The sequence below is a fragment of the Antedon bifida genome, chromosome 11 (assembly GCF_963402885.1).
Source record: "Antedon bifida chromosome 11, ecAntBifi1.1, whole genome shotgun sequence".
Lineage (NCBI taxonomy): Eukaryota > Metazoa > Echinodermata > Crinoidea > Comatulida > Antedonidae > Antedon > Antedon bifida.
The window spans coordinates 5,432,279-5,445,815 of record NC_136236.1 but is presented as its reverse complement, the minus strand read 5'-3'; the positions used below and the strand labels follow the sequence as shown (position 1 = coordinate 5,445,815).

Here is a 13,537-nt window from a genome sequence, read left to right as displayed (position 1 = left end):
TTCTATATATAGAAGCTTGATCATATGAAACGTGTAATGAATTAATGCTACGTTGGTCATCGTCTGAATAGAAGCTAATAAAGATACAAGAAGTATCATCACTAGCATTATCTGTATACTTAATTACTGTGTTTTCTACAAATAACATTTATTATTAGAATCCCTCCTCTGGTACCCTCTAATAAAGAAAACGAAGAAGAGGAAATGCATGATTAACACTACGGTCAACTTCTATTCAAGCGGGACCCCTATTACGGGGACAACGAAGTCCCTCAATAGAGGTTCTTCTTTAGCACTCTGTTACACTATTAATTCGACCACAAAAATCTCAGTTCTAACAATAAGAATGGTAACAGTCACGTTTCTATATAAATGAGCAAATCTGGGTCAACAAACATTAGCTTACTTAGGACACGCCTTTTAAATGTTTTTCCAGTCTTCAATCAATATTTAATCAATACTATTCATTCAATAATATTCAATGAATCAATATCAATCAATAACATTCAATGATATTCAATCAATAATGTTCAATCAATAATGTTCAATCAATAATATTCAATCAATAATGTTTTATCAATGATATTCAATCAATTATGTTTAATCAATAATGTTAATAAATATTAGTATATCAATAATATTCAATCAATAAAATCCAATCAATAATATTCAATCAATAATATTCAATCAGTAATGCTCAATCAATAATATCCAATCAGTAATACTCAATCAATAATATTCAATCAATATTTTTCAATCAATAACGTTCAATCAATACCATTCAATCAATAATATTCAATCAATAATATCCAATCAATAATGTCCAATCATTAATGTCCAATCAATAATATTAAATCGATAATATTGAATCAATAATATTCAATTAATAATATTCTGTCAATAATTTATAATCAATGGTATTCGATTAATGATATTCAGTCAATAGTTTTCAATCAATAATATCCAATCAGTAATGCTCAATCATTAATATTCAATCAATATTTTTCAATCAATAACGTTCAATCAATACCATTCAATCAATAATATTCAATCAATAATATCCAATCAATAATGTCCAATCATTAATGTCCAATCAATAATATTAAATCGATAATATTGAATCAATAATATTCAATTAATAATATTCTGTCAATAATTTATAATCAATGGTATTCGATTAATGATATTCAGTCAATAGTTTTCAATCAATAATATTCAATCTATTATACAATTCTTTCAGTTGTTTTGTAACGTTTCCATTTATTACAGTACAATACAAGTACTGTATGGCTATGTAAAACATGTGTGTGTTATCAGGGCGTTTCAAGTACTGTGCTTGGTAGTTTCCTCTTCCTATTTTTTTGTTATTGTAAACTTATAATTATTTTCTTCTAATTTCCTCTTCCTGTTTTTGTTTGTTATTGGTAATCTTATAATTATTTTCTTTAAATGTTAATTGCTTGTTTGTTTGTTGTGTGTTGTTGCTATGCCAGTCAAAAATCACGGTACATCAGTAATTAAATAATATAATAATTAATTCAAAATCGAATTTGAGTGTTTTGGTAAAGGCAAGTCTTTTATCTAGCAAATGGTATGAGTTTTCCAATGTTTGAAATGTTGCCGGGTCATTTTGTCCACCGTCAGAACACATGACTGTAAGACTATGATTTGATTGGCTGAGTTCATATACCTCAGTGAACTAATCAGAAAGGTGCATGGCTAACGTCTGCACAAAAGCTAGTTTCTACATTTTGCCGAAGTTTGTCAACTGACTACACTTGCAAACTTTGGAACTTGTCTTGCCAAACTCGGGATTTGCTGGACTTGGTATTCTGTGTTTTTTTTCTCGAACATATTATTGTGAAAGTGAACATTTTTAATAATTTTAACCCAAATATTGTAACTATATCCATCATTGCAACGTGGTTAGTTAACGCCTCCACCCCCTTTCACTTCCCACTATTCCCAACAGTTACTTAGGCCAACTGATACATACTCTACTTTTGTGGACGATCAACAGAAGATGGAATAGCGATGAAGCATCTTTTGATGGTATAAAAGTCGCTGAGGTCTATTTTCTAGCAGGAGTTATTATAATTATAGCTCACTATGGCGGTCGGTCGGTCGGTCGGTTGGTCGGTCGGTTGGTCGGTGAGTTGGTAAACACTAACTCAAATCTGCGCACGCGACTGCAGCCATGTATATGGCCTTGTTAGCTTAAAGACATGTTTAGCAATAATGTTTTGTAATAGCCAATTCAGGAAATGAGGTGGGCGACTTTCGATACTATCTAGGTTATTATTCTAATAGTACCAAAACGATCATGCACACAAAATGCCTAGATGATTCACTCTATTTCAATATAGTATACGTAGGCCTATATTTATACGTAGACCTATATTTGTGTTTACTAGTGCTCTCCTTCATGTTATACAGTACGCCATATTATTTCACAGAATCTTTTCCGTATTCCGATTTATTTCTAAGAAATTAGCCCGTTGAATCCTGGAATTATATTCGATCAGTTACTGTCATCACAAATATTCTCCGTTGTAATATCTGCGATGTACATTAATTTCCAATTAGGCCAAGTTTGTATTAAGATACGTTTGTCGATTGTGATATCAAAAGAACTGCTTTTAATTCGAATGTGTTATCTATTGTATAATTTGGTTGATGTCAGGCAATCGATTAAGATAACGATGCAGGTTATCGTCAGGGCTACCGTCACGAGAACGTCCGATTGTTGCTGATGCTCACGTTGTGTGGAGGAGGATGAAGAGGAGCGATACTTTTATTTTGTTTATTTTTGCGACGCTCATTTTTTTTGAGAGGGGGATATTATTTTGGTATTGTGTTTTTATCGTTTTTTTTCTTATTTTGTTTTAACATTTTAAAATACCATTCATTCATATACACATTTATTCAGTTTTGACAGCAACTGGGGCCCGCACTAGAAGCAATAGCTTGTCTCATGAGGGCCCCTACAATACAAATATGCAGAAATACATACAAGAAAACAACTGTATAAAACAATAATATAAGTCAAAAATGAAAGAAAAAAAATATTGAGCACGATGTTACATGTAAGAATATTATATCATTTGTTGTTTGTTTCACCTTAACATATCTATAGTCGCAATAATACGATGGCTTTTGTGGAATCATCTTCACTTGCTTAACAATTCAACATAAACAAAGAGAGAGAAAACAACTAAAGGGCAAATAGTATTTCCATGTTGACCAACCAGTCAATGGTAACCACATCCATCCGTGTATCGTCACAGTTGACTGACCTCGTCTAAATCTATTTTGAAGTCCGAAAAGAAGTTAAATCAGCGAAGCGTTAAGTCTTTTTGAGAAAAAAGAAGAGAAAGATACATTATAGCCAAAATGTTACAATTCCGGAAATTATTTGTTTGATCATGTTGCTTTCTCATAGTCAAATACGGTAATCTAATTCTAATACATTATTTATAGTAAGAGCGCAATGATAAATACGCTAGTTTTTACAAAACCGCAATGTCTTCTTAGTAAATGGCTGGCTTAGGTACGAACGGACACAAACAGATTCTATAGCATTATCGAGCTAAATAAAGACATTTAAAGAAAAGAATTAGCCACGGATCATTATTAGGACTATCTGTTTATTTTTAAACAACAAACGAATATCATTAATTCTTACCTGCTCAGTAGTAATATACTCTGCTGATTTCCACCGACATGTGGTATTAGTCTATGGAAGCTATTCCAAGGTATACGGTTTACAAATAGACTTACGTAACGATATAAAATGAGAAATGTTAGTGAATATGAAAGTACAAATAGGGAAGCATAATTCATTGTTCTGCAGTTTAAACCACTTAAATACTTTGAGAAATTGTCGACGACAGGTTATATTGCACTAGAATGGCATCCTTTTACAGTAGTATTAAAAAGGTAAAGAAAATTGTTTAGTTTGATTTGTCAGTGGTCAGTTCGATCTTTTATTTTCAAACGCGTTTCTTGGACAATTATCATTGGTTTATTTGTTTGGTGTTTCATAAAATGGAAATATATACATGCATGTGAGAAGTTTATTTTAGAACACTAGCATTGGAATAGCAGAAGATTCAACTACTAAAATACTAATGGTATTACTTTTTTATTGGAATATATACTTCTTTAGCATACATGCCATAGGATTAAGAATTATATGGTTTCGATTCGTTATTATTTATATTAAAGTAATTTCTCTTTTTGTTGCAGAATTTTAAGTTTAATCAACATCGGCGAGTTCCTTCAAATCCACGATTAGTTGTCACACTGGATTCAGATTCTGACTACTCTTACCATGAGGACACTCAGAGTAAGTTCATATTATTTGACATATTTTCGTTGCATGAACGATAGCCCACATGAGGACGTGGTTCGGACGATACCACTTTTAAAATGGTATTTTATTATTGTCCTCCCTTCTGAAGATAAATGGCCATTTTTTGCTTATCCATGTAAGCTAGGCACAAAATAGACACATTTATAGTATTTACGTCGTGTAGTTATTACTTATGGGCGCCTACAGTGTCGACGTTGTGCTAACGATGATGACAGAAACATCGCCAATTTCCAGTCGACTGGTGAAATCGGCCTCAAAGTTGTTAATCTCATAACAGGTTTTCGATAAAATATCGATACCAATATCGATCCGGGCGTATCAAAGAGGAGAAAAAAAGACGTTTTTTTACCAAGTGTTTAGATCATGGTAAATTAGTTTTTTAAAAATCAACTGTGTTGCTGTAAAATTATATTACAAACATGACGATACTGATATTGACGGTAATGAAGAGTACGAGAAAATGACATTGATTTGATAAGGAAGGTTGTAAGGTGGTTGTCATTGAACATGTCACTTAAGATTGGTTTAGACGTTGAATCGATATCAAAAAGTTAGGTTGAAAGGAAAACTACTCATTATAGCCTACATATAGACTGCTGTAGCTTGGATTTTGTAATTGTTAAGTTTGTGTCCTTTTAAAATGAGAATGGGAATACTTCGGCAGATGTTATTTCCAATAGCTACGGTTGACATATACTATACATTAGATCCATGGTTCTACGGATACGTTGTTCCCAGTAGGACGCAAGTCATTTTACCCATATTTACTTTCGTTGCGGGTACACCCAAATCCTAAACCAAATTATACTGTTCCGCCTGCGTTAGATAAGGCAATTAATTGACCTAAATAATTATCAAATTAGTTTAATTTAAATACATAAAAACATCGTTGACACGACTTAATGTTTCAGTTACATTATTAAGTTTGATGTTAAATCTTTCATCCAAGTTTTAACATAATTCGAAAAACCACATTAGCGCGTGAACTGGTTCAGTGCGCATGTGCACGCATGGGACATTAATCTTTAAGTCACGGATAAAGTTGAGGTGATATAAATTGAAGAGCAGCAGACTGATGAGAGTTTGAATCGTTCACATCACATAGTGGCGACGTAATGCGAACACGACTGTCGTCCTACAGAAATGAATACATTACTATAACGTATAATGATAGGGGTTCAATCACATTGATGAGTACTACGCGCTCCGTAGTATCGAAGTCAATACTGACTCTACCAGCAGACGAACGATGCTAATCAGACGATTGTGTTGTTATAGCAGACGATAATTAAGCTATTTATTTTATTGTCTGTCGAATGTCGCGCGCTAATGCATACCGTTATTGAACTAATCACTTATCTGGAGTTCTCAACATTCTAGTCATGAAATTTTGCTTAAATATGGAATTATTTTATGGTGTAGGTTCTCAGGAATCGCTGTGCAGTACCAACAGTTCCCTACGACCACCATCGCCCCCACCGTCAGCCCTCAGATGCAAGTCGTCCCGTGACGTCAGCACTACGGTAAGTTATCATTCAACGTTTAAAGATATATTGTCCCCCCCCCACCTAAACATTTTTTTTAATATGCCATTTTAATGTCACGTAATAGTTATTCACTTTGACTAAAAACTGGCTCAAACAAAAACATATTTACCTGAAGTAATTTATTGCAAAACATACTTAAATTGTCTCTCGGACAATGGTTTTTGGTTAAAATTAACCGTGTCTTTTTATAAGTGAAGTAATTATTTTTTTTGGTGTTTTTTACAGAAGTGAATAACTTGATTAAAATGGCCTATTTAAAGTCTGATTTTAGTACTCCTCATTTTCATGTTTTTGGGGGACAATACATCTTTAATTTAAATATTTTAATTGAAATTCTCGGTACCCTCGGGTGCTTTTGTTTTGTCAATAGTGAATCAGTTTTCATCAGTACTATGCAGTGATTCTTTGCTAACGGCATCTTTTATCAGTTTGTCATTTTCATGTTTATTGACGTGACATTGTCTCAACTAATAATCGGCATACATTGCGTTGATGCCTGATTAACGTTGTCGTTTAATCGTTTATTAATATTGTAATTATTGGAAATACACTTTTGTACATATTTGAATTTGTTGAATTGTTGTTGTTGACAGAACTATAATCCATCGTATCCTATTATGTTATGCTATTTGTTTTGTTCAATACTTATAGGCTTATGTAGGCCTACCGCTATCCAGGCAATATACCCGTGTGGTTGACTTTAATGCATTGTTTTAGATTGACTGCTTAATAAGCATACCATCATATTCATTCGACATCAGTTTTATGACGATTCTTTTGTATTACATTAAATTAAGTTCAATATTACAATATAGGGTCATTCATAATCAATATTACTCCGGTTACTATAAGTGCATTATTTGAGTAAATCCAATGTCTGTCTTATGGTTAATAATACTAGATACCAGGTCGTCGCATTACACATTATTATTTATCTGACGTCGTAAATGTATCTTAACATAGAAATCACTGAGCTTTGCGTGACGTCATCCATCATATCCACTCATTCGGAGAAAACGGTTTAAACAGTATCTAGGAATGGTTTTTGTTGGCAGTTTGGAACGATTTTCTATACGGCTCCGTATTTTACTTTCTCTTGAATACTAAATTATGGAACTTAGAAACTAGCACGAACCATGTTATAAAGGATGATATACAGAGTAATATATATTATTTTGAGTTTTGCTTTGTATTTGTCAATATCTATGATCCCGCTTAGGATTTTATGTTTTCACCCCTGTAGGCCAATGTTTGTCTTTAAACAGCCTAGAGGCCACATTTTGTATCCGAATCTCATCCAAAAAACAATCTAATGATCTATGCCCAAAATCGACAAAGTTCAATGATGAAGAGGAAATCACAAATTACAAGCTATCAACCCATAAAAACTATATATATATATTTTTTAATATAAAATAAAAGTATGTACATTCGGATTAATATGTAATTATTTCAATCATAATTAAACATATATTATGTATAAAGTTCTTTCTACACTATCAAACTAATTTGACAAAACAAGTATGATGTTCCCAAATATGGTAGTGATATGATGCCATTGTTTCTATATATGTGCATATCAAATTGTTATTGTCACATAAAGTTTGATAGTGTAGACAGAGCTTAACACGCGGTTATTTTGTTATAATTGTTTATTTCCTAACGTTGCTGTCCATCTGTTTCTACTAGTTAATTATGTTGTTGGGCTTTATAAGAAAATATAATAATGCCATTTTGAAGTCTTTAATTGAAATGGACGGGAAATCACCAAAATCCTTCTACATCCGGCTTTATACTACCATTGAATTAATCTGACCAAACACAGGTTAATTATCCTTTCATGATCCTGCCATGCACTCGAATAAAATCTATTTGATTTTTCAACTTAGAGCTCGGTAAACATCCAATGTGACGTCACTTTGAGAGAAAGCCAATTTCAAAGCATTACTTTACAGTGTAATTTTGAATCGCGAGAGGTTTCTGTTGTCAATTGGCATACTAAGATCCAAAGTTCAAAATCCCCCATTTCTGACAGCATTATTAAGAATGATAACAACCCATCGCAATAAACAACAGTTTAGAAAATTGAACGCTCTTATGTAAATAAACAGCATTCTGTCAACAAGAAGGTAGATTTCGATGGAGTGATGAAAAATTGTTCATAACAATTCTGAGAAAAAACCTCCTACTTTAAAGCACGGTTTTAAAATAGTTTATGCCCTAAAGTACTCCATTCGACGAAGTGTTTACAAACATATATTCTGTTTCTTGGTTTTTGTGTTTCCTTTTAATCTGAAAAACGACCTTTGACACTTCGTGTCTTTCATACCTATCACATGTCGTGCACTATCACGTGTTCAAAAGAAGATTAATCAGATTAATAATTATTGTTTAGATTATTACAAATTATCAATACAGTTATGTTTTTATTTAGCTCTGGTGTGATGTGATGTGTTTTTTCCGAAAGCTTTGCACTTCGTAATGGCTATTTTACTTTACAATGAAAATTCCATATACTTATACACACAGCATGTTTTTTTTTCTTCAATGATTTTGCTTTGGACCATCTACACTTCCTAGTTGGTATATATTTGACCTTGTAAAACAATCTCAGGATGAAAAAAACAAAAAAAAAACATCCAATTTATCTCCGTTGTAATTAACGTATGACATGCATTTACCTAAATCATTAGCGATATCACAGTATTCAACTTAGAACTAACGTTACATCTATTCAGTGGACAGCGATGTCAGTTAAAGAAAAATCTCACAAGAGACAAATTAGATAGAAAAATTGAAAACTGCACTGTTTGTATCACTAATTGCATAATACCGATATTCACGGCTGTTGCACTTGGTTGTACATTTTCTAGGAACCCGTCAGTGAAATTGAAGATCACGAACCACAAAGTATTGCAAGATATCAAAGAAGAAGAGGAGCTGTGACCTCCAAGATGCGACCAGAGAGCTTGTTGGAAGACGAAATACCCACGTGAGTTTTAAGAAAATAGATTTTCTTAAGAATTAAAATGATAAAAGCTGGTCCTTATTTGGCTGGCATGTCCTCTAGTTAACATTCTATAGTCAGCAAATCTGTTAAGTTACCTAAAACCTGGTTCCTAAATGTATGGTCCTTATTTTTTGCGGAAATTATATTTATAACATAACCCCATGGCCTCCAGTTGAAATTAAAGAGCAATCCATTAACACCTACTGCATGTAGAAATCAAATCTGTTAAAAGTACCTAAATATGGTCCTTATTTTGCCGGACATAGGAAATCATATCGTATTTATAACAAAACCGATGTCCTCAAGTGAATATTAAAGAGGAACCCTTTTAACACCCTGTATGTACATATAAAGCAAATTTGTTACGAGTTATGTTAACACGGTCCCAAATGTATACTTAAAAGGTTATAACTACCTATACTTATTTGAATACTCCCAATCAGGGACCATCTGAACTACCATAGACAGTATTACAGTATTTGTAGACTTATAGATACTTATTTGAATACTCCCAATCAGGGGCCATCTGAACTACCATACTCAGTATTAAAGTAGTTGTGCCTATACTTATTTTAATATTCTTCACTTCCAGAGTTGAAAGTAGTGGGAGTGTTGTAGGCGATGTGTTATGCGATACTTTAACACCCAATCAGGGGCCATCTGAACTACCACCTAGACTCAGTATTAAAAGTGATGAAGGAGAAACACTAGGCAGTAAGTATTGTAGATTTTTTGATTAGCAGAAATGTAGCAGAAATGTATCTGATTTATGATTTTTTTAAAATTAAAATACACATACACTTTTTTCCTAAATTTTCCTTACAAAGCTTTACATGACATTATGCTTTTAACTACTGCTCAATATATTGGTCAAACACGAATTTCACATTTTCTTCTTTTGCTCTCATACAGTATTTATGAATTCCTGAGAAGGTTTTAACTTTTATTTTCTCTTCAAAATAATAATTCATTCCGTGTGGATTTTCAATTGTCTAAAACCTGTTCCCAAAAAATTGATATCAATTGGTATATCCCTCAGGTACAATTTGAAAACCACAATCTTATTAACCAATCTGAACCAAATTAAGTTTAGGTTATCCGGGTCATATTTCGGATTGATTGATCAATTGTTTTATGATTTTCTAACTTCCATTATCTGTCTCACAAATTAAAAGTGTAATTTATTGATGACGCGATCACTTTTTCATACCGTTTTCAATCAAGAATGCCATGATCTCAATTAGAGCCTACAGTATTATGAGAAGTACAGGAGAACGACTAGTCTCTCTAACCACAATTTATGATGTTCTTGAATAATTAAAGTACTGGAAATAATATTCATGAGTTGCAGTGGCTGAGTGTTTAGAACACTTGACTGTTGTACAGAAAAACCAGGATCAATTCCTGATAAAAACAACTCCCATTCCACTCGGCTGTAATGAGTACCGTACCTGATTGAGAAGGGGCATAAGGCGGCTTGGGAAAGAAACTAGCCACCTTATACCACACAAAGCCAATTCTTAGTACAGTTGGCTCCTAACAGCACCATTTACTTCTTTCTTTTGCTCTTCTCAACCGTTTTTCCTTTTTCCTCAGGTCATCTTTCCGTCTTATTTTGGGTCTACATCTTTTTATTTTCCCTTTTTTATTAGTCTTGCAAAATGGCCTACCCATTTTCAATTATTTTTAAAAATTGCTTGTAACAAATCTTTTTTTTTATTATTAATACATATACATTTTTTGTCATTTTAGGTTTTGCTGCTGTCCATTTAACAGGTACGTTAATAGTATTAATTAGATTAGATTGATTTAATTTATTACGTACCTTATGTGATAACACTTTTCATTATCAAAGTTCACAGACTGTATGCATACGGTACATGATATTATAGCAAACAAAGTACCAACACATTCCAAATAAAAATAACAATTAAAACGGTTCCAAAATGGCAAAAACATATAATTAAATGGTATTAATTTGGTTTTTAGTTTGAAAAATGTTATTTTTTGCCCTTTCATTTTTTCTATTACACTAGGTAAAGTTAGTCGACTGATTGGGAATGTTGCGTTTAACGTTATAGTTGGTTTCATTTTTTAATTACGTTGACTTAATCCTGTTAGTCGAGAGATCTCCATTTTATAAACTGAATTTATCACAGATACTGTCATACCACTGTACTTTAAAAATTATGATTGACTTTATTATTGTATTGGTATTTGCTTTTTACTGTACTAGTCATTCTATATTCTTTTACAACAACCAACTCAGTCGAGTTTCCTTTTCAAAATGCTCTGTTATTATAAATAACTTTATGACATAATCTCTATTGAAGGGATTTTTTTTTAAGTCATGACTCGGAACCTCTTTGAATAATTCAACAATATCCATAAACAGTTATGAAAAATTGAAAGATAAATGTCAATTAATTAATCTTCAATGAATAACATCTTCCCACACATTGTCAAATGTCTTTTAAATTTGAATCAACAGATTTTTTCTAAACAAACAAACACGTTTTGTTAGCACTAGTACCTAGAGGCGTATAACACTGTAGTAACAGATCTTGTCGCCTACCTCTTATCACCCAATAATAATTTATAAAGCCCGTTATTGATATAATAAGAAGAGATAAGAACTTGCTTCGCCCATGGGAAGAAGAAACATGTATTTTATTGTATTGAGAAATAAATCTGATGCTAGGCTAAATGTTATTATCATACTGACCACGCTAATGACTTATGGATGAACAATAGTTCGCTGATACAATTTAAATGATTGGAAAATACTTATAGATTTGATATCTTCTGCGCGTGCGTATAATGGTGAACTAGTTATACTCTTTCATACCACCTTGAGAGTGCTATTTAATCGTACTTGAACCCATAATAGCCTGAAGTTTGAGAATGTTTCGATCTTTAGGCCTAGCATTAACAAATATTGTTTTTACGATAGATTACCTTGTGAGGCAGGCGACGTTAGGACACGAAGAAGGGGAGTCATCAGAAGGAGCCGAAAGAAGTGGGAATAGCAAAACAAAGAATTTCCTAAAAAAACTGGTAAATATTTTTCTTATTTATCTAATTATCAATGCCATCATCTGCTCTAACAGTCTTGTGAAAGAGCCTAAGAAACTTTCTACAAAAATATAATTTTATTTTTAAACGTCTAAATGTAAAACAGGTCTCGGTACGTTGTATGAACGGTTGCTGACGAAACTGTTGTTAAACGAAATTCAAACTACGTCGAATAATGAAATATTTAGACATAGCCTGTGCGTTCTTTATAAAGCTCTGTGTGCATTATCAAACTTGTTCGACAAAAAAAAGTGTGGTGTGCCAAAATATGGTAGTGATATGACGTCACCATGTCCATATATGGGCACTTTACATGTTTTTGTCACATAAAGTTTGATAGTGTAGACAGAGATTTACGAAAGTTTGAAACAAAGTTTATATTAATTTAACCGCGTTACTAACATTTCTCTCATCATTTCAGAGTGGTAAAGACAAAGATCGAGAATCTAGAATTGCCCTGGCAACTGTTTTAAGCAACCTCCCAACAAAAGAGCAAGAAATCTTTGATTTTGTTGCATTCAAAGTAAGTGTAAAATAAACAAAATAATTTTCATGAATATTGTTAATTTACGAACTTTCCTTTGATACACATATCAAGCAGAAACTTTCTATGATGTAACGAGGTTGTCCCCTTAAATATAGAGCCACTGTACATAGAAATCGTTTGACAATGTTAAGTTCGTTTGTAAAATGCAACATGATATCAATACAGTATTTCTATTGACCTTTGACATTATATAACAGATATTTACTCTTTTCATTTGTGTTGTTTTGACATTCACTTCATATAATTTATCTCCTCTCTGTTGAACAATATTTAAACTTAATTTTCTAATCAAACATGTCGTGCTCTCACGTTTATCTTACTTTATCTAATGTGACTGATGTTCAACAACATTTTAACCTTTTCACAACACCCACTCGTATATCTACTGTGTTTTTTATTTGTCTGTATTCAGCAAACGTAAAGTCATTACGCCCTTGTAAAAATTAATTAACCAAAAAAAAATGATTGTCAAAAATGACATTTTTTCATTTTCGTAACAAATGATGTTGTATTCTTAAGATCTGTTTACATTATCAAACTTTATGTGACAAAAGAAAAATTGATGTGCCCATATATGGACACGGTGATGTCATATCACTACCATATTTGGGCATATCACTATCATATTTAGGCACACCTAACTGTTTTTGTCAAAGTAGTTTGATAGTGTAGGCAGAGCTTTAGGTGGTACCATAGAAAAATTGCTCTACTGCAGTTACTGCAGTAACTAAACTTTGTTTAATACTTTTCTGACCGGTTTCTCCTATTAGTAAGCTTGTCGTGTAAACATACACAGCGTTTATTTCAGTGACAGCAAATGTAAGAAACTTTTGAAATAAACGTCTAACTGAAAGAAACTAAATCATATATCATTGCAATGCAATCCTGTAGTTACTACACAAACTTAACATGATTCATCTGCTGTGTCTTTTCAAAACAAATCAAATAATAATCGACATGGCCGTAGTCAATAGGTCAAATGC

The 13,537-nt window shown here is 32.5% G+C and overlaps 2 protein-coding genes across 7 annotated transcripts in view; both read left to right on the top strand.

Moving 5' to 3' along the window:
* The window catches only part of LOC144856385 (caveolin-1-like), a 237,281-nt gene that overhangs the window by 111,016 nt on the left and 112,728 nt on the right, over nt 1-13,537 (top strand). The window lies entirely within an intron of this gene.
* Nucleotides 1-13,537, top strand: part of LOC144856347 (pleckstrin homology domain-containing family G member 7-like) — a 115,551-nt gene that overhangs the window by 89,665 nt on the left and 12,349 nt on the right. For all 6 annotated transcript variants that reach the window (XR_013614916.1, XM_078714333.1, XM_078714332.1 and 3 more), the window contains 7 exons: nt 4,249-4,348; nt 5,798-5,898; nt 8,796-8,914; nt 9,525-9,646; nt 10,685-10,708; nt 11,886-11,989; nt 12,429-12,530. Coding sequence is in view for 5 of the 6 variants with exons in the window: in XM_078714333.1 (XP_078570459.1) it covers nt 4,249-4,348; nt 5,798-5,898; nt 8,796-8,914; nt 9,525-9,646; nt 10,685-10,708; nt 11,886-11,989; nt 12,429-12,530 (672 nt within the window). In the remaining variant the exon portion in view is untranslated. The remainder of the gene's footprint in view (nt 1-4,248; nt 4,349-5,797; nt 5,899-8,795; nt 8,915-9,524; nt 9,647-10,684; nt 10,709-11,885; nt 11,990-12,428; nt 12,531-13,537) is intronic.